This window comes from Trachypithecus francoisi, unplaced genomic scaffold (genome assembly GCF_009764315.1).
Source record: "Trachypithecus francoisi isolate TF-2019V2 unplaced genomic scaffold, Tfra_2.0 Lachesis_group21, whole genome shotgun sequence".
NCBI lineage: Eukaryota > Metazoa > Chordata > Mammalia > Primates > Cercopithecidae > Trachypithecus > Trachypithecus francoisi.
The window spans coordinates 26,133,838-26,151,604 of NW_022681467.1; the positions used below are offsets into that span (position 1 = coordinate 26,133,838).

A 17,767-nucleotide genomic window follows, 5' to 3' on the forward strand; every position below is an offset into this window, starting at 1 on the left:
AACTGAAAATAGACTGACTCCAAATCCCTCAATCTAAAGCCCCAGGCAAGGTCAACTTCTCCAAAGGGAAAGTGCTTAGCATAGTGCCAGGTATGTGGGGTGACGCTGTAATGTTGCTGGCGATGTACTAATAATTATTATCACTATTGAGGAAATTCACAATACCATCTTCCCAAAAGTCAGAATGAATAGTGAATATCCTGACATGGTTTACTAAACTTCATCATTCCTTCTCTTTGGAAGTAAGTGACAGTTAGCAAGTGCTCAAGATAGGTATTTGTTGAACTGACTTTTTTTTTCTTTTTTCTGAGATGGAGTCTCGCTCTGTCACAAGGCTGGAGTGCAGTGGTGCGATCTCAGCTCACTGCAACCTCCACATGCCAGGTTCAAGCGATTCTCCTGCCTCAGCCTCCCGAGTAGCTGACCCTACAGTCGCGCACCATCACGCCCAGATAATTTTTGTATTTTTAGTAGAGACGGGGTTTCACAATGTTGGCCAGGATAGTCTTGATCTCTTGACCTCGTGATCCACCCGCCTCAGTCTCCCAAAGTGCTGGGATTACAGGCGTGAGCCACGGCACCCGGCTGAACTGAAATATTTTATGATCTTTTTGGAAAATACAAAAAGAAGGGAGGAGGAAACCCCATAGTTCCAGACCCTTATTTCACTCTTCTGTGTGAGTTTATTTTTGTTTCGGTTCAAGGTTGTGAACGTGCTGTAAGATTTCTGCATTCTGCACCCCTCACTTAACATATTCTATGAGCTTATCTCCCCATATGAGAATTTTTAATGGCTGCAGAATACTACATGGAGCGAATGCCTTCTTCACAACCCTCTCCTTGCTTTCTCCAGTCCTGGGTTTTCATTTCTGTCTCTGATGCTGCAGTGAACATCCTTGGGAATAAAAATTATTTCCTTATTTCATGTGACTTAGAGAAATTAATTCCTAACAGTGAACTTTCTGAAACCAGTAAGCTGGGGTTGGGGGAGGCTTGGGAGACTGAAGGCCCTTCCTGGTGTCCCAGTGATGAAATTCTGCTGGCCATTGTGTATTTCATCCATGTTTAAGGCCTCCTCCCCGCTGAAGGTATTTTGGAACCTCATCTCCTGGGCTAAAGGTTTCTTCTTATCTGCTAAATGCACCCACACCACCTTCCAACTTGTGGTCAGAGACCTGGGGTTTTATCCTCAACCTGACATTAGTGGGCTGCAGCACCTATTAATACATAATTTCTGTGGGGCTTCCTTTGATCAGTTAAGGGGTGGATCACTATCTTGCCCAGTGAGAACAGTCCAGTCCCAGCGCTGTCCCAAGTTGCTGTGACCTAAATTCCTTGTTAAGGACTCTGGGCTCTGTTTTGCCATCTCTTAGGTGTGAGGTTGGAGAGGTAGAACCATCAGGCAGGTGGAGGGGAGCTAGAGGACACCCACTTGCCTTATTTACCCACAGTGAACTAGGCACCCCTAGAGGACAGAGATCCCAGTACCTAGCACAAACTCAAAAATATGGCTACACTACAAACAATTGTCAATAACTGAACAAATAAGCAACTTCCTCTATGCAAACAGTGAAAAGTTATTCTCCAACCACTAGGTCTACTTAGTCACAGTCATAAGCTATAATTATACGCTGAATCTCACCCGTATACTCATTCATTCTTTCATTCACTCATTCATTTGGGATTCATGGAGTAATCTCTGGGTCTGGCCCTGCTAATGTGCTGAACTCATCTTCCTTCCCTTCTTGCTGTCCTCAGCTGCCCAAGCTCATTCCTGCCTTGAGCCTTTGAACTTGTGAAGCCTCTGCCTGGAGCAGTCTTTCCTGGGCTCCTTCTATGGCTGGCTCAAGTCTAGGCTCACATGCCACCTCTCCCAGGAGACCCTTGTTGGTCACCCTGTCTAAAGGCACCATGACTCTCCATCATCTCACTCTGTTTTATGTTCCTCACAGCCCTGGACAACTATCTGAAAATATATTATTGATTTAAGGATTTTCTTGCTTGGTGTCCATCCACTCAATGGATGGACAGCTGCAAGATCAGCTGCAAGAAAGCAGGGACCAGAGATGCCTACTTCACCACTCATTCCACAGAATCCCACTAACATCTAACAAATGAGTGCTGTATGCTGCAGGCAAAACTGCATGTATAGAACCCTCACGCATTGAGCTCCTACCATACGCCAGTCACCATTCCAAGCCCTTTATATGTTGCAACTCTTCTAAAGCTCCCAACAACCCTTAGGTAGTGACAATTATTATTCCCATTTTATAAGTGGGGAAACTGAGGCACAGAGCAGTTGAGTAACTTGTCCAAGGACCTATGGCTAGTAAGTAGGGGAGCTGGAAGACCCTAGTGCACACTGTTAAGAGTGTGTTCAGCCATACATAGGACACAGTCTTTGTCCTCATGAAGCTCAGGGACCAGTGGGTGAGTTGGCCCAGTCTACAATGATGGAAGTCAGGGACACCTCCTGGAGGAAGTGACACCTCAGCTGAGTCTTGAGGACAAGTAGGGGTTTCCTAGGGTGAAGTGCAAGGAAGGACTCTGGGCATTGGAAACGGTATGCAGGTCAAGAGAACAGCAAGCCCAAAGAACCAGTAGGCACCTGTGGCTGGAGCAGAGAATGTATGGGCGTGCCCTGAGTCAAGGGTGTGGTCACCTCAACTCTCAGTGACAGAGGTTTAAAAAAGTCCCATGGGCAACATGGTGAAACCCCATCTCTGCTAAAAAGACAAAAAATTGGCCAGGTGTCGTGGTGCATGCCTGTAATCCCAGCTACTTAGGAGGCTGAGACAGGAGAATCGCTTGAACCTGGGAGGCGGCGGTTGCAGTGAGCTGAGATCATGCCATTGCACTCCTGCCTGGACAATAAGAGTGAAACTCCATCTCAAAAAAAAAAAAAAAAAAAAATCACACGGGCAAGATATGAGGCAATGCAACAGGAAAGATGGTGGGGGACTTCTAGATCATGCAGGGCCTTGACAAAATCAGGGGCCCCCATTTTTTTTTTTTTGGACTTGCAATGTGTTTTTCAATGTTTATATATAGGGAGTAAACTGCCTTAATTCCTTATTTGGGTCAGGGAAAACAATCTAAAACCACACAGGGTAAATTCAACGGTAAACCTTCAGTTTACACATCCTGGCATCTTTATGTCTTTTGAAAATATTCAAGGCCAAGAGATCCTGCACTGGAAACTCTAATTTATTATTATTATCATTATTATTATTATTACTATTTTGGATATAGGGTCTCGCTCTTTCATCCAGGCTGAATTGCAGTGGTGCCATTACAGCTCACTGCAGCCTCAAACTCCCAGGCCCAAGTGATCCTACCACCACATCCTCCCAAGTAGCTAAGGCCACATGTGTGCACCACCACACTTGGCTAATTTATTTTTAACTATTTGTAGAGACGAGGTCTCACTATGTTGCCCAGGTTGGTCTCAAACTCCTAGCCTCAAGTGATCCTCCTGCCTCAGCCTCCCAAAATGCTGGGATTACAGGCCTGAGCCACCACGAGGGGCCCCAGTTTTATTCTGAGACTTCTGGGCTACACCTCAAGGACCATGATAGGCCCTGATTCAGCGGTGCCCGGAGGCCACTGAGGTCTCTGGCAATTGCTGCTGACTCACTGCATGACCTCAAGCACCTCCAAGCCCTCTCTAGATCTCAGCCTGCAAACTGGTATTGGATGACCCAGTCCCAAAAGCACATCCCCACTCCACCAGCCTTGCATCTCATAAACAGAATTCCATTGACAGTAAGAGCCTGACATTCCTAGAGTCTGATTCTGGGACTCTTGTGCACTGGCCATCCCACACTTGCTGAAGCTGGTCTAACCACCATGGGGCTTTGCCCAGCAGTCTCTGGGCAGGGGACTGAGTTCTCCTGCTCCTTGGTCCTGCCAAGATATGGGGGCTCCCCTAGGTTTGGGTCCGACTGGGGGTGGAGGGTCTGCTCAGATCCTTTTAGAGACAAAGGAGCTGACCTGCAAAGAGTTCCAGCAGGAGCCCCGCTCCCCCTCCCTTCCCCCCTCTCCCTTCCCAGTCCACGTGTCTCTATTGTCTGCTCCCCGCTTCAGGGAAAGACACAGCCTCGGATGTGTCAAAACCACCACCCCCGGCAGCAGGAAAATTAATTACTGGACGATTTTCACTTCCTCTTGCAGCGCCCGCCTGAGCTAGGCACCGGAACAGGACCAACTGAGCGCGGCCAGCCATCGACGTGGGGGACTTGCTCCCCCCCAACCAGTTCTGGAAGAAGAAAGTTGAACCCCAAACCCAATAGGGGGCTCCAGTGGGAGCCCGAACGGGGGGAGGGGAGACTTACTCTAGTTAAAGCTGAGTGTCCACCCTGGCCACTTCAGAACTGGGGGAGAGGGAGAGGACTGGAGGCGGCAGGGTCGCTGCTGGCCAGTGCACACTCTGTTCTTTGCATACCATTCCCTGTGGCCCCATGTGCCTGAACCCCGCCTGCTCGGGACCGCTCTCCCTCCATTCCCCTCGTCTTCTGCCCCTATTTTGCACTTTTCTTTCCCTTTCTTTGCATCCCTGGGGGGCTTCCTTTTTGTGTGCCTGGATTTCTCTTTTCCTCCTGTGGGTGTGTGTGTTGCTACTTCTCTCTATCTCTGTCTTTCTTCTCTCTGTGTTTCTCTCTTGTGTCTTTTTGTCCTTATCTTGGTCTCTCTGCTTCTATTTCTACCTCTTTCAGCGTGTGCGTCTCCCTTTCCCTGTATGTCTCTTTCTTTCTCCGAGTCTCTCTTCTTTTCCCCGCCCCCCTCACTCCCCTTTCTCCGTCTCTCTCTGTCTCTGCGCCTTTCTCACCCTCACTTTCTCCCCTCCTGCCTGCTCGCTGCTCCCTGCGCCTGGCCTGCCCCCACCGCCGCCGGTTCAGGGGAACGTGTGCGGAGCGATTGTCCTGGGGGACATTTGATGGATTAGAGCGCTGAACAGTTCCATTGCTAGGGGACCACCTGATCTCCTCCAGCCTGCGTCCCATATAAAGCCGGCAGCCGGAGTGCTGAGCACAGCTCCTGCGATCCCCTGTCTGCGCGCCGCCGCCGCCAAGCCCAAGCGGGAGCCCGAGCCCGAGCCCGAGCCGGAGCCCGAGCCGGGGCCGCCGCCACCGGTGCCGGCTCCGAGCGGCCTCCCGCCCGCCCGCTGGGAGCTGTCCAGTGCTGAAAACCGGCGCGGACAGTCAATCGCGCCCGGCTGGCCGCCTCCCCCGACCGGGGCCCCACGCAACTGCCCCCGCCGAGCCCCCCGCCAGTAGCACCATGCCGCGCTCCTTCCTGGTAAAGAAGATCAAAGGGGACGGCTTCCAGTGCAGCGGGGTGCCGGCCCCCACCTACCACCCCTTGGAGACAGCCTACGTGCTGCCTGGCGCCCGGGGGCCTCCCGGGGACAACGGTGAGTGGGACCCGGCGGGGGGGGTTGGGAGGAGAGACGAGGGGAGCTGGGGCCCTCCCCAACTTGGGCCACGAGGAGGGGCGCGTGCGACAGGAAACCCCGGGAGGAGATATCTCTGGCCGTGGGCGCCTCCCGGGCTTTCCAAGGGCCGTGCGTGCGGGCGGGGCAGAGGCTAGGTCGTACAAAGGGAAAGTCGCGGGGTCGGCCCATCCCGCAGCCACGCGCCAGTCGGGACTTTGAAAGTTGTGGCCCTCAAATAGGGCTAGAGTGAGGGGGTGGCGAGAGAACACAGAGAGAGGTCTGTTCATGAAGGGCCAGTGCTGGGGACTAAAGCACAAGGCAGTTTTGAGGGTCCCCTCTCCCCAGTTGAGGAAGAGAAGCTGGCTGCCTGGGGAGGGGGAAGGTAAAGAGCCCTGGATGTTCAGTCCCTGGAGAGACAGGGTTGGTTCCCTGGGGGTGGCTGGGGGCGCCCTCCCTCCCTTCAAACCTGCTCCCCTGCCGATGTCACTCAAGTGCTCTCAGACCCCCTCTCTCAATAACTCTTTTGTTACCCTCAGCCACATGCCTGCCAAAGGCTGGGCCTGTCCTGGGGACTGCAAGAAAGAGGGGATTTCTGGGAGGGGTTCCCCCAAAGTGGCTCCTGGTCCCCTGGATTGCACTTCTTCTCCATCCCCAGCTTCTCAAACCCCCTCCAGAACCAACCCTGCTGCTCCTCGTAAGCCCCCCCCACTACATACATACACACACACACACACACACACACACACACCACACACACACACTCCCATCTCTTCTCAGAATAAGTTCCTGCAGGCACAAGGGTTTGAGGAACAAGAGAGGTCATTCGGGTGCAGAAGGGGGTGATCTCTGGAGGGCAGGGGAAAGTGGAGACTGCTTCTGTGGATCCCATCCTCCACCAAGGGGATCATAAAGGGGTTCTCCCCTGATGGCCCCCACCAGGGCAGGTGTCTGGAGAGGAGGTATCCTTTTGGTAGTGAGAGATCTGACATCACATGTGGCAGCTTTGGGGTGTGTGGGGGGGGGGAAATGGGGGTGGGGAGAGAGAAATTGAGAGAGGAGAAAAGAAAAGGCTGAGAATGAGGGGGGAACTGAGATGGCAAAGACAGGAGCCTGGGAGGGTGGGGGCTTCCACCTCTGGGATTTCCAAGCACTTCACCCACATTCCATCACTCTGCCACACCAGGCAGAGAGAGAGAGTGCGGGGCAAAGGGCTTTGTGACCTCATCAAGGTCAAAGAAGTTACAGAGTGATCAGGGATACAGCTACAGCCCCTCATCCCCTAGCCTCCCCCAGATCATTCACAGAAACCCCTTCTCCTCTGCCCACATGTCCCTTATTCTACTGTCCTCTTTTCGTGATCGTAGGGCCTCTTGAGGTGGAGGACAGAAGCCCAGGGACATGGCTGAGCTGGACTGAGGGCTGGCAGGACAGAGGGTGGACCTGGGGCCATGCCAAAGCTGGAGAGTGTGTGCTCAAAGCTGGTGGAAACTGAAATATCTGCAAGCTTGGGATATGGATCCCTTAAGGGACTGACACAAAGCTCTGGGATTCCAGCCCCTGAAGCCCCGTTGGTCCTGTCCCCAGGCCAGCTGAGGAAACCCAGAGAAGCCCAGAGAATTTCCCATTCACAGCCAAAACTGCAGGCTGTTCTTCAGGAGGGAGGCAAGAGAATGTCTTGCCTTGAATTCAGTCCAAAACAGCTTTGAAAGGAGCCCCTGAGTGAACAGTGGGAAGCAGGGCGGGTGCAGAGCCACCAGCAGGGTGTTTCTGCAGAGGTTCCACTGGGTTTAACACCCTAGAACCGCCTCTGTCTTTGTCCCTTTCCCCATGGGGCTCCAGACCAACTCCCTCACCTCTCAGGAATCCTGAGGCTGTCCTGATAGCCAGAAACCTGGCCTGAAACTTGGAGGCCGGGGCTCTAGATCTCTCACTTGCTGTGTGACCTTGGGCAAGCGCCTTCCCTTCTCTGGTCCTCAGCCTCCCCAGCAGTGAAAGTTTTGATGGCATAAACTAAGCATCCTTCCAACTTTGACAAGCTCAGCTTCTGTGAAGGTCAAGTATGGAGTGTGAAGCACTGGAGATGCCTGCACAGGAGTCTAACAGGAGGCTGGGAGGCCATTGTCAGGTTTTCCTTAGGGCTCCACTGAACATACGCCACCTGGCTGAGGGTAGCGGCATTTCTGGGATCAGGCATTTTTCTTGGCTTTGGTCTCAGTAGGCTACCCCATGTTGAGGACAGGCACCCTGGCCTGACCACCTTGGCAGTGTCTGCAGTGGAAAGTCAGTGCCAGAGACCAAGCCTAGGTATGACTTAGAAATACAAAGTCTGCCTTGTCCTGTTTTCAGGGGCCTCTTCCCTCCCTGGGGTGTGGCCAGACTGGGCAGTGAGGGATCCCTTATTCCCTGGGTGGGTGGAGGGTGCTAGGGGTCTGCTGAAAGCCTGCCGGCTCCTGGTGGCCCGTTGTCTCCGCTCTGCCGGAAATAACCTTGCTGAGCATTTGAGGGAAGTGTGAAAAATTGCTGAGCCGACGTTTTTCTCTCTCAGCGTGTGTAAGTGTGCTGGGTAAACAAGGAGAAAGAGAGGAGGGGGGAAGATGAGGAGAGGGAGGGAGGAGAAGCAAGGGAGGGAGGGAGGGAGGGAGGGAGGGAAGGGGAGGCCTGGGGCTGGAGATAGTTCCAGTTATTAGAAAGATCTTCTTACAAGCCATTCCTGCAGCTCGGGCTGCAGGGTCAGGAGGATGCTGGAGGGAGGGAAACCTGGGTGGGGGGAGCAGGGGTTGGGGGAGCTTGTGAATGTGGAGGTCAGAGAACCCACATGCTCCTAGCTGATAAAGATGCAGAACCCCAAATTAAAGAGGTGTACCCCAGCTCTGGGAATGCCTGAGAATGCTGGAGAATTCCTGGAGGACTCCTCCTTCTCCTCCACACACACACACACACACACACACACACACACGAGCAATGTTCTTCTCTGCCTTCCTACTCCCTTTCAGCTCTACCACCAGGCAGAGCAGAGGGTGCAGCAAGTGTGTCTGTGCTCCAGGGTCCCCTCAAGCCCACAGAACCCCTAAATAAGAAAGGGGAGCCCCCAAAATGGAGAAAGCACCAGGTCTCTCTGCAGAGCTCCCTGATAAGTGGGAATCGATCTAATTTCATTGTCCCCTCCTGTAAGATCCCTCTCTTGCTCCTCCACTGCTTTCCCTTCCCCTTTTCTTCCCTGGGTGATTCTGAGCACAGACTCAGTCTTTCTGGGAGATGCCAACTCACATCATCCTAACCCTCTGCTAACCTCACCCTCCAACTCCACCAGGCCTTCCCCAGACCAGAGCCCCCATCCTGGATGCTGGGACTCTCAGCCACCCCAGAGAAGGTGGCCCACCCATATGCATGTCAGTGGTCTCTGTGGGCCCCTGCCAAGAATGTCTTTTGGAGTGTCTGCCTCCCCTCTACCTTAACTCTGACCCCCAGCTGGGAGCCAAGCCCCCCTTCCTCTGCATCCCCACCCTGTCCTGCCCTCATGCCCTCTCAGAGTGCATCCAACTCAGGCAGATGAGAGATCAATGCCAATCCAATAACGCAGTTGTCTGCCCTCTGCAGCTACATTAAGCCTCTCCCAGCAAGCTGAGGAAACTCTCCTACTTCTACCCATGGGCTTATCTAGTTGACCACATTAAACCAGCGCCCACTTCCTCTCATTCCCTCTGATGGCGCCAGGTAGTCGCTCCAGGCCAGGCCTGGGAGCCCGGCCCAATGTCCCCAGCTGCCACACATCCATTCCACACCTCAGAAAGTTCCTCTGGGGAGCAGTGATGCAAAAGGGCTTCCCCAATCTTTTGGAAGAGTGAGCACAGAGAAGTCTGGGGAGGTGCCCATGGACACACAGCAGGCCCATCTGAGTCTTCTCTAACCACCCATTTCCCTGGTAACTTGGCCTTGGTCCAGGTCCAAGGTCCGGGTTAAAGACAAGTCAGAGGCCCAGGGTCAAAGTCTAGGTCGAGGTCTAACATTCAGTCCAATCATCCAAGTACAGATCTGAGGTCCCAGTCCAATGCCTAGGTCAAACTTCAGGTATAGGACCAGGCCCAAGGACTAGGTACAAGGTCAGTGTCTGAGGTTATAGGTCCAGGTCTGCTATCCAGGACAAATCCATGTCCAATTTCAAATTTCAGTATCTATGAACAGGTCCAGGGCAAAGCGCCGGGTCCAGAATCAAGATTCAGGCCGAGTTTCCAGTCCAAGGTCATGTCCAGATCTATTCTCAAGGCTGGGCTGAGTTCAAGTCTTAGATTCACCATTAGCCTTCCGGGTGGTCCTGGCCTAGTCTCTCCTCTCCTCCCAGCCTCGTTTCCCTTTCATGATATCAAACAGTTGAATATGATCTCTTTCAGCTTTGACCTTGTAGGGACCCAGAAATCTAATTTTCCTGTGAATTAACAGGGCTCAGTGGACGTGTGGAATGATAAGACCCATGTGAGATACGGAATCTGGGAACCCCTGATTTCCTCTAAAGCCTGGGGTTATGAGAGGGTCATGAGGGTCCTGAGCTGAGCTTCCACACTTTAGAGAGTCTCAGTCTTTGATTGCGGAAGGAGGGCGGGAGAGTACACCAAGTCCCTTATGTCAGTGCAGCACTCTACACATCCCAAAGGCACGCTCTGGCCACACAAATCCACAGTGGGCAAAGGGCAGGGGGGGCAGGGGAGGATTCACTCCAACCTACAGAGGCAAAACTGAGGTCACAGAGGGGCCATGACTTGCCCGAAGTCACAAGAACATAAATGGGGTGCCCTGTCACACCTCCCTGGTGGGTGCTACATCTACAGGTTCTAGGGGCCCCCACAGCCTGGAGGCCCTCTGCCAGGAGAGATGGGGTCCCTCAGGCCTCTTGGTCTCCTTCCCAGCTGTGGACTCCCCTGCAGTGAAGTGTCTACTGCCAGCCTTTGGGTAGGGAGGGGTTTGGAATGGGCCTTCTGGGGTGGGGGGGCAGAGCAGAAAGTAGGAGGCCGGGAGAGGAGGTGGAGCACCGCGCAACACACCCTGTCTCCGGAAGCAAGCCCAGAAAGGGCCCCCTGGAGATCCCCCCGAGGGAGCGGGAGGCAGCTCCACCAACCAGGATGGGCAACTGAAGACCCTGAGCCACTCACTGTAATCTCCACACCCCCCTGAAAAATCTTTCCTATTGATTCCTGCAGAGCTCTGGACCTCCCTGTAGGCCACAGGAATTGGGTCACAGTCAGGAAAGACCAGAATACGGGGAATTCCAAGAGGTGGGGGTGGTGGGGAAGAGCCTTGGAATTGTCTCGAAGTTTCTTGGACCTGGGTCAGTGGGCATCAGCCCCAAGCCGTGCAGCGTTGGTCATGTTAGGCCAGGACCTCACTCTGTCCACTGCTCATTTGGACTCAGGGACCTCCTCCCCGTGGGCAGATGTACCAGCTGCCAGGCCTTTGGAGGAGGTGGGTGTCATTTCTGGTCCAGTGCCCAGGGAACCGCTAACAAAGATGCTATAATAAGGGGAGGGGGAGGTACTCAGCCCCTTTGCCCAGCTCTGTGAGCAGACAGGAGAAACTATTTTTATCCCGCTTTGCTGCTGACAGACCTGGCTTTCTGCTCAGCTGGCTGGAGCTGATTCTGGAGGCCCGAGGCCCTGGCACAGCAAGAAGCAGGTCTAAATATACCCATACAGCAGCCCCTCCAGCCCCCACCACCCAGCAGGGCCCAGCCCTCCTCAGGGAAGTGGGCCGCCTGGGAAGCTGGCCCACCACCAGGCCCCTGTCTTTTTCTGCCCATTTTGGGACAGAGAGGCGAGGCTGAGGCTAGGAATTCCCTGGAGAAAGTTTGGCACCTTGGGAGTCTGGGAGAGACTGGGGAAAGGAGTCCTAGACTGAAAAAAAGAAAAGAAAAGAAAAGGAGGCCAACCCAGCTCTGATGAGAACTTGTTTTGTGACCTGAGGTGGGTCAAGGCCCTTGTCTGGGCTTCAGCTTCTGCAGAACAAGGGCGTGGAGGGAAGTGACCTTAGACGTGAGCTAATGTGCACAAAGTATTTAGCAGGGTGCCTTGCACGAAGTAAGTGCTCAATAAGTGATAGGCATTACTGTTATTAAGTATGATTTACGAATATTTACAAGGGCCTGAAGCATTTTCCACAACAGCTTCTCCATGCCCCTACTACCCCATGCCCCCACCCACCCCACCACAGCCTAACTGTGGGAGTGTTTGCGCAGCACCCCACCACCCCTCTCCTCACCACCCCTCCCCCCACCAATTGAAGATCTCTTGCCCAGCAAGTCTCCATGCCCTCTCTGGTGTTTTGGAAAAAACACAGGCCTTGGAAGGTTTCAAACCTGCCACCTCCCTCTCCAGTGACCTTGGGCAAATCCTCTCCCCTTTCTGGGCCTCTGGGCACAGGGCGATATCTGGCTTACAGGGAGGCTGGTGTTAGTTGGAGGCACCAGCAGTAACAGTAGTAGTATTTGTTACATATGCCCCTCCATGCCCCCAGGGGGTCAGGTAGCTAAATGAGACAGTGTCTGCAGAGGGCCCAGCATCTTAATTCTCATAAATTTACCTTTCACGACTCCTTTGAGTACTAATTTTTAAAAAGATAGATTCTGGACCTTCAGCCTAAAATATCAAGACTCTTGGGCAGGGAAAACCCAAGTCATTCCCAGGAGACATGTGCACATCTCCAAAGTATTTCTGGTCCCTCCCCATATCCCTACGTGACATGGGTGGCTCTGGTCCTCATTCCTCAAATGGAGGATTTGAGCCCAGAGAAGTTATGCGACTTACCCAAGGTCACACAGCTAGGGTCTGAATTCAAGGGCCAGGATGAGAGATCTCATCTGAGATTCTCTTTTCTCTGAATCCCAGACCATCCCTATCTCTGTGGGAACCCAAACAAGAGTCCTGTCTCACCCTGTCAGTTGCAGGATAGGTATCTCAGCCTTCTATAGTCACCCTTAGGACAGAGGAGGGTACGTGTCTGGGTTCCATGCATCAGGTTAAAGTATGGCTTTTAGTCTCCTAAAGAAGTCTCCAGGGTTGAGGCTCAGCGAGGTGAGGTGGTTTGCTCAAGGTCACACAGCAGCGTAAGACACCCATGTGTATCTCCTACTCTCTGGCAGATTAGAAGGATATCACCAGGAAACATAGGAATACTACCAACGACAATAATAATAACAGCTCGAGAGGGCAGCTATTATGTGTCAGGCATTGTACTAAGCACTTTACATGCATTCATTTATTCAACCTTATTATGAACTCCCTTATACAGGTGTGGCAGAAAGAGGTTAAGTAACTTGCCCAAGGTTGCATAGGGAGATGTCTGTGAATCTGAGGAAAACGGGTTGGAATTGGAGGAGCGAGGAGTGGAGGGGACAAAGAGCATCATGGAGGGACTGATTCAGCCATGATGCAGAAAGGGTCTTTAGACCATTCCAGTCAATCTTTCTCATGTATAGATTCCGCCCAGGAAGGTTAAGCAACCTGGCCACAGTCACAAAGCAAGTTAGAACCACTTCCTCCTAACATGACCACACAAACTCTCATAGGATGCTCTCAACCCATGCCAAAATCCACTGACGGGGTATCTGGTCTGGGCTCACAATTACTATCCTGAAGACAATTCTGCATCCCTCCCTAGGCAAATGAGCAGCCTTTGTTAAAGGCGCCCCTATTTCTTTATCAAGAGCCCCTTGCAACAGGAGTAAAGTCAACAGTGCTGAAGGCCACCAGCAGAGGGCGCCATGGGCAGAGCACCTCATTGAGAACGCTCTGGTTCACTGATGGAGCTCCTACCATGTACCAGAAATTTTCCCATCAGAACGTGAAATAGAAATTACACATCCCGGCTGAGGAAACAGAGGCCCAGAGAGGAGCAGCAAAATGTGTTGGGGCAGACGCCAAGAAAGCTGCAGCACAGAAACCCATCTGGGGAGATTGTTATTGTTGTTCACAGTAACAGCCAACATGCATGGTGGATTTAAAATGTGCCAGCCACTGGGCTGGAATCCTGACTCTTAACTTATTAGCTGCACAATCTTAGGCTTGTTACTTAACTTCCTTGTGCCTTGGTTTCCTCTTTTGTAAAATGGTACCACCTTGTGCGTCATGAGGGTAGAGTGCATTCATGTGTGGAAAGCCCCTGTAAGAGTGCCTGACACAGGAGTGCTCTGGGAGTGTTGGTTATTATTTGTTTATATATTGTCTGTTTACTGACGACCCCTTACTGAAATGGTAGAGGCACATAGAGGCCAAATCGTTTGTCCAAGGTCACACCGCTGGGAATAGTAGAGCCAAAACAATCCAGGCTGTCTGGCACCAAAGCTGTACTCTTATCCAATATGTCATCCTTCTTTAATAATAGAACATGCAAGGCACTGGTTACATGATCAGTCACCCCTCCAAATAAATCCCATTAAAAAAAAAAGGACCCGAGGCACAACCTGCCCAAAGGCACCCAGATGGAATCTGTGTTGGAGAACCAAATCACCCTTCCCCTTCCATGGCCCCGGCCCCATGAGGTGCAGACCTGCCCTGAGACCAGGTGGACAGGACTGTCTACCAGGTCCTGCTAGGCTGGGGAGTGAGGCTGGCCTCACAAATCGTCATCACTCATTCCACAAATACTTATTAAGTGCCTACTAGCTAGGGCCCTAGGAATGGGAGGTGAAGAGCTCAGCCACAGCCCCTTCCTAGAGGACCTCCCACTATGTGGGAAACCAAGGGGGCAGTAGATTCCAATCCTTGCTCCATCCCTGGAGCAAGGGCCATCACCACACTGTCCCTCAGTTTCCTTATCTGTGATAAGAGCAGTTTCGTGATGATGCAGTGAGATGATGGGAGCGAAGCACTTAGCACAGAGACTGACGCACACAGTAAGTGCTCAATGAATATTAGCTATTATTATCATCACCAGGAATTACAACGTGAGGAAATACAGAAGGAGAAGGAGGGGGGTCTGGGAGTGCCTGACAGGTATTTAACTCAATCTGAAACAACACTCCTGAACGTTCTGGGACTTGAGTACCAGGCCTGGTTCCTGGAGTGGGAAGCAGGGGGATCTCCAGACCAGAGGCAGATGGGATGGAAGACATAGGGTTCGGAGAGGCTAGGCATCTCCTCTCCCCAGATTAAAAAATTGCCACTATCACTATCCCCCTTTATATCCAAGCACAGAGCCCCTCCCTATTAGGTCATCCACTTCCTCAATCCACAATCACTTCTATGTGCAGAGGCCCCTGTGCTGGCTGCTGAAGGGACAGAGATAAAAATGAGGGCACACCCTTGCTTTCAGGGGCACACAGACTCCACCCTGTGTCCATCTCAAATGCCAGATGAGAGGCAAAGGCCTGGAGGCTGAATCAGTCTGTGTAGGGAACCAAACCTGACCAGAATACCCAGCGAAAAGTCTGAACATCTTGGAATCCTGTTTCCCCTTACAAAACCCTCTTCCACCTGCTCACTTCAGCGAAGGAGGCTACGGGGAGAAGGGAAGGAGGAGTGGTTATCAGTTTCAGGGGTCACCAGGAGAAGGTCAAATCCCACTCCCCAGCTGGGAAACCTCTGAAAGGGACTTAACCTTCATTGTTCTGTGGAATCACAGAACAATGGAATCACTTGCTCATCAAGTGCCAGGATGAAGTTTGTCTGCCAGAAACTCGACAGGGAGCCCAGCCCCCAGGGTCCCAGGGAAGGTGCTAGGACCAGCCTAGGCCATGGGAGGCAGAGGCAAATCAGAATGGCCCCTGCCTATAAGAACCCCCTATGGAATCCCCTGGGAGACTCCAGCCTGCCCACCCACCAATCACTCAAACCCTTGGCAGACAGGATTCCTGGTCTAACTTCAGTTAAGTGGGAGGATGAGGGGAAGGTGAATTCTCACTGGGGACTCCCAATGACTTCTAGAGGAGCATAGAGCAAAGCAGGCTTGGGAGCAGGTATGAGGAAGTCCCCTTTCTGTAGCACCTATTACATGCCACACACTTGACCCCTCTTAAATGCTCCAGCAACCTGGCAGGTGGGTCTAACTGGATTGTGATTCCTTAGTGCAACATCTATTCATCGCACACCTACTTTGAGCCAGGCATGTGTTGGGCATACAGATCCAACCCTAGGGAGCTCACAGTGTAGTGGAGGAGGAGACTATCTCCAAGCAAGTAAAAAGCATAATTATAATAGCTAACATTTATATAGCAATTACTGTATGTTCCCCCTCTTTGTTAATTTCCTTACACATAAAATGGGGATTACAATAGTGTCGACTTTCTTGGGTCTGTGACGATTAGAGTTAACATGTGTAAAGCACTGAGGCAGAGTCTGGCAAACAGTAAGAGCCTAATACATGTTTATTATCGTCACTTTACTCAGTCCTTCCAACGACCCTGGAAGGAGGTGTCCAATCACAAGCTGCATTTTGCAGATGAGAAAACTGAGATCCAAAGAAGTCACAGGACTGCAATGGCAGAATGTTGTTGGAATAGAGACAGCAAGGGCTTCAGGGTCACACTGGCAAGGGCTCCATCACTTACTGACTCTAAGGTTAGACCGACTGCTGCATGTCTCTGTGCCTTAGTTTCTCTACCTGTAGAGTGGGTATTATAATAAGACCATCACTCCGTGGTTGTGAGCACTTGATAGTGAAGGTACGCTCTGTAGAACCGTGCCGGCCCCACGCTCCGTAGGATGGGGTGGGGGCTATTTGCACTGCAGTCGACGGAGGAAGGAATTGAACCCAGGCTGTCTGACACGAAGAGCTGAGGTGCAGGTCGGAGACCACCACTGTCGGGGCTGCCACAGGGGCGCTGAGCTGCAGGGCACATAGGATGACCTGCTCAAAGCGGGAAAGCCCCGCTTCGGCGCCTCCTCTCACCGCCCCTCCACTTCTCGCCTCTCCAGGGTACCCTCCGCACTGCCTGCCCCCGAGCAGCTACGATGCGGACCAGAAGCCAGGCCTGGAGCTGGCCCCGGCTGAGCCCGCGTACCCGCCGGCGGCGCCGGAGGAGTACAGCGACCCCGAGAGCCCGCAGTCCAGCCTGTCCGCGCGCTACTTCCGAGGGGAGGCGGCTGTGACCGACAGCTACTCCATGGACGCCTTCTTCATCTCGGACGGGCGCTCGCGGCGGCGGCGGGGCGGAGGCGGCGGGGACGCGGGGGGCTCGGGGGACGCGGGGGGCGCCGGGGGACGCGCGGGGCGAGCAGGGGCGCAGGCGGGCGGCGGGCACCGGCATGCGTGCGCCGAGTGTGGCAAGACCTACGCCACGTCGTCGAACCTGAGCCGCCACAAGCAGACGCACCGCAGCCTGGACAGCCAGCTGGCGCGCAAGTGCCCGACGTGCGGCAAGGCTTACGTGTCCATGCCCGCGCTCGCAATGCACGTGCTCACGCACAACCTGCGCCACAAGTGCGGCGTGTGTGGCAAGGCCTTCTCGCGGCCCTGGCTGCTGCAGGGCCACATGCGCTCGCACACTGGCGAGAAGCCGTTCGGCTGCGCGCACTGCGGCAAGGCCTTTGCCGACCGCTCCAACCTGCGCGCGCACATGCAGACGCACTCGGCCTTCAAGCACTACCGCTGCCGCCAGTGCGACAAGAGCTTCGCGCTCAAGTCCTACCTCCACAAGCACTGCGAGGCAGCCTGCGTCAAGGGGGCCGAGCCGCCCCCGCCGACCCCTGCTGGCCCGGCCAGCTGAGCCTTCCGCCTCGCCTGCGCGCCTGGAACTCGCTCTCCACGCGCCTCGGGCCCGCTACCTGCGCCCGCAGCGCCCTCGCCCACCCCTGGCTGCGTTTCCCTGCCCATGCCCCTCTCTTGGGGACCCCTGACCAGCCCTGAACTTTTCTCTCCAGCCCCCAAACCCACGACTCACTTCCAGCACCGTCTTCCCCAGCGTCCCCCTACTCACTGCGTCCTTTCCGGCCACCCCTTGGACCTTGACCCCCTGTCCGCGCCTTCAAGGCTCCCAACTCAGGCACCAGGTCCGCACCTCTCCCGCACCCCAGAGCCGGAAATTTCTCCCGCCCAGACCCCGCGCTGCTCTTCTAACTTCTAGATCTTTTCTGTCGCTTCTCAGCTGAATCTCTCTGACCATTCCTCTGTTGGAGCCCCCAATGGAAGCCGCATACCTATACCCTTGACGCCTATACCTGCCTCAGTTTCCCCATCCATACCTGGACGCAGGCCCTGCTGCCCTGAGACCACAATCCAACCCCAGACCATCCCTCTGGCCTCTGCTGAGTCTCCCAGAGTGTGCCCATCTGGGGATCTAATCTTCACCCTTCTTGAAGTCTCCAATCTGTCCCTGATCCCATCCATGCTCAGGCCTTAGGTCTGGCCATA

At 53.6% G+C, this 17,767-nt stretch overlaps 1 protein-coding gene across 1 annotated transcript; it reads left to right on the top strand.

The window, feature by feature from the left end:
* The first annotated feature begins 5,263 nt into the window (after window positions 1-5,263).
* SCRT2 (scratch family transcriptional repressor 2) lies at window positions 5,264-17,123 on the top strand. The gene is made up of 2 exons (XM_033185971.1): window positions 5,264-5,413; window positions 16,333-17,123. Exons 1-2 carry the CDS (start codon window positions 5,281-5,283, stop codon window positions 17,121-17,123), a joined length of 924 nt encoding a protein of 307 aa, XP_033041862.1. The 5' UTR covers window positions 5,264-5,280.
* Window positions 17,124-17,767: the final 644 nt, after the last annotated feature.

What these genes read in the sequence shown, in the direction of transcription:
- SCRT2 (XM_033185971.1), top strand. Translation starts at nt 5,281, where the DNA reads ATGCCGCGCTCCTTCCTGGTAAAGAAGATCAAAGGGGACGGCTTCCAG. An exon ending in GGGGCCTCCCGGGGACAACG is followed by an intron (nt 5,414 to 16,332) that starts GTGAGTGGGACC and finishes TCGCCTCTCCAG; the next exon opens with GGTACCCTCCGCACTGCCTG.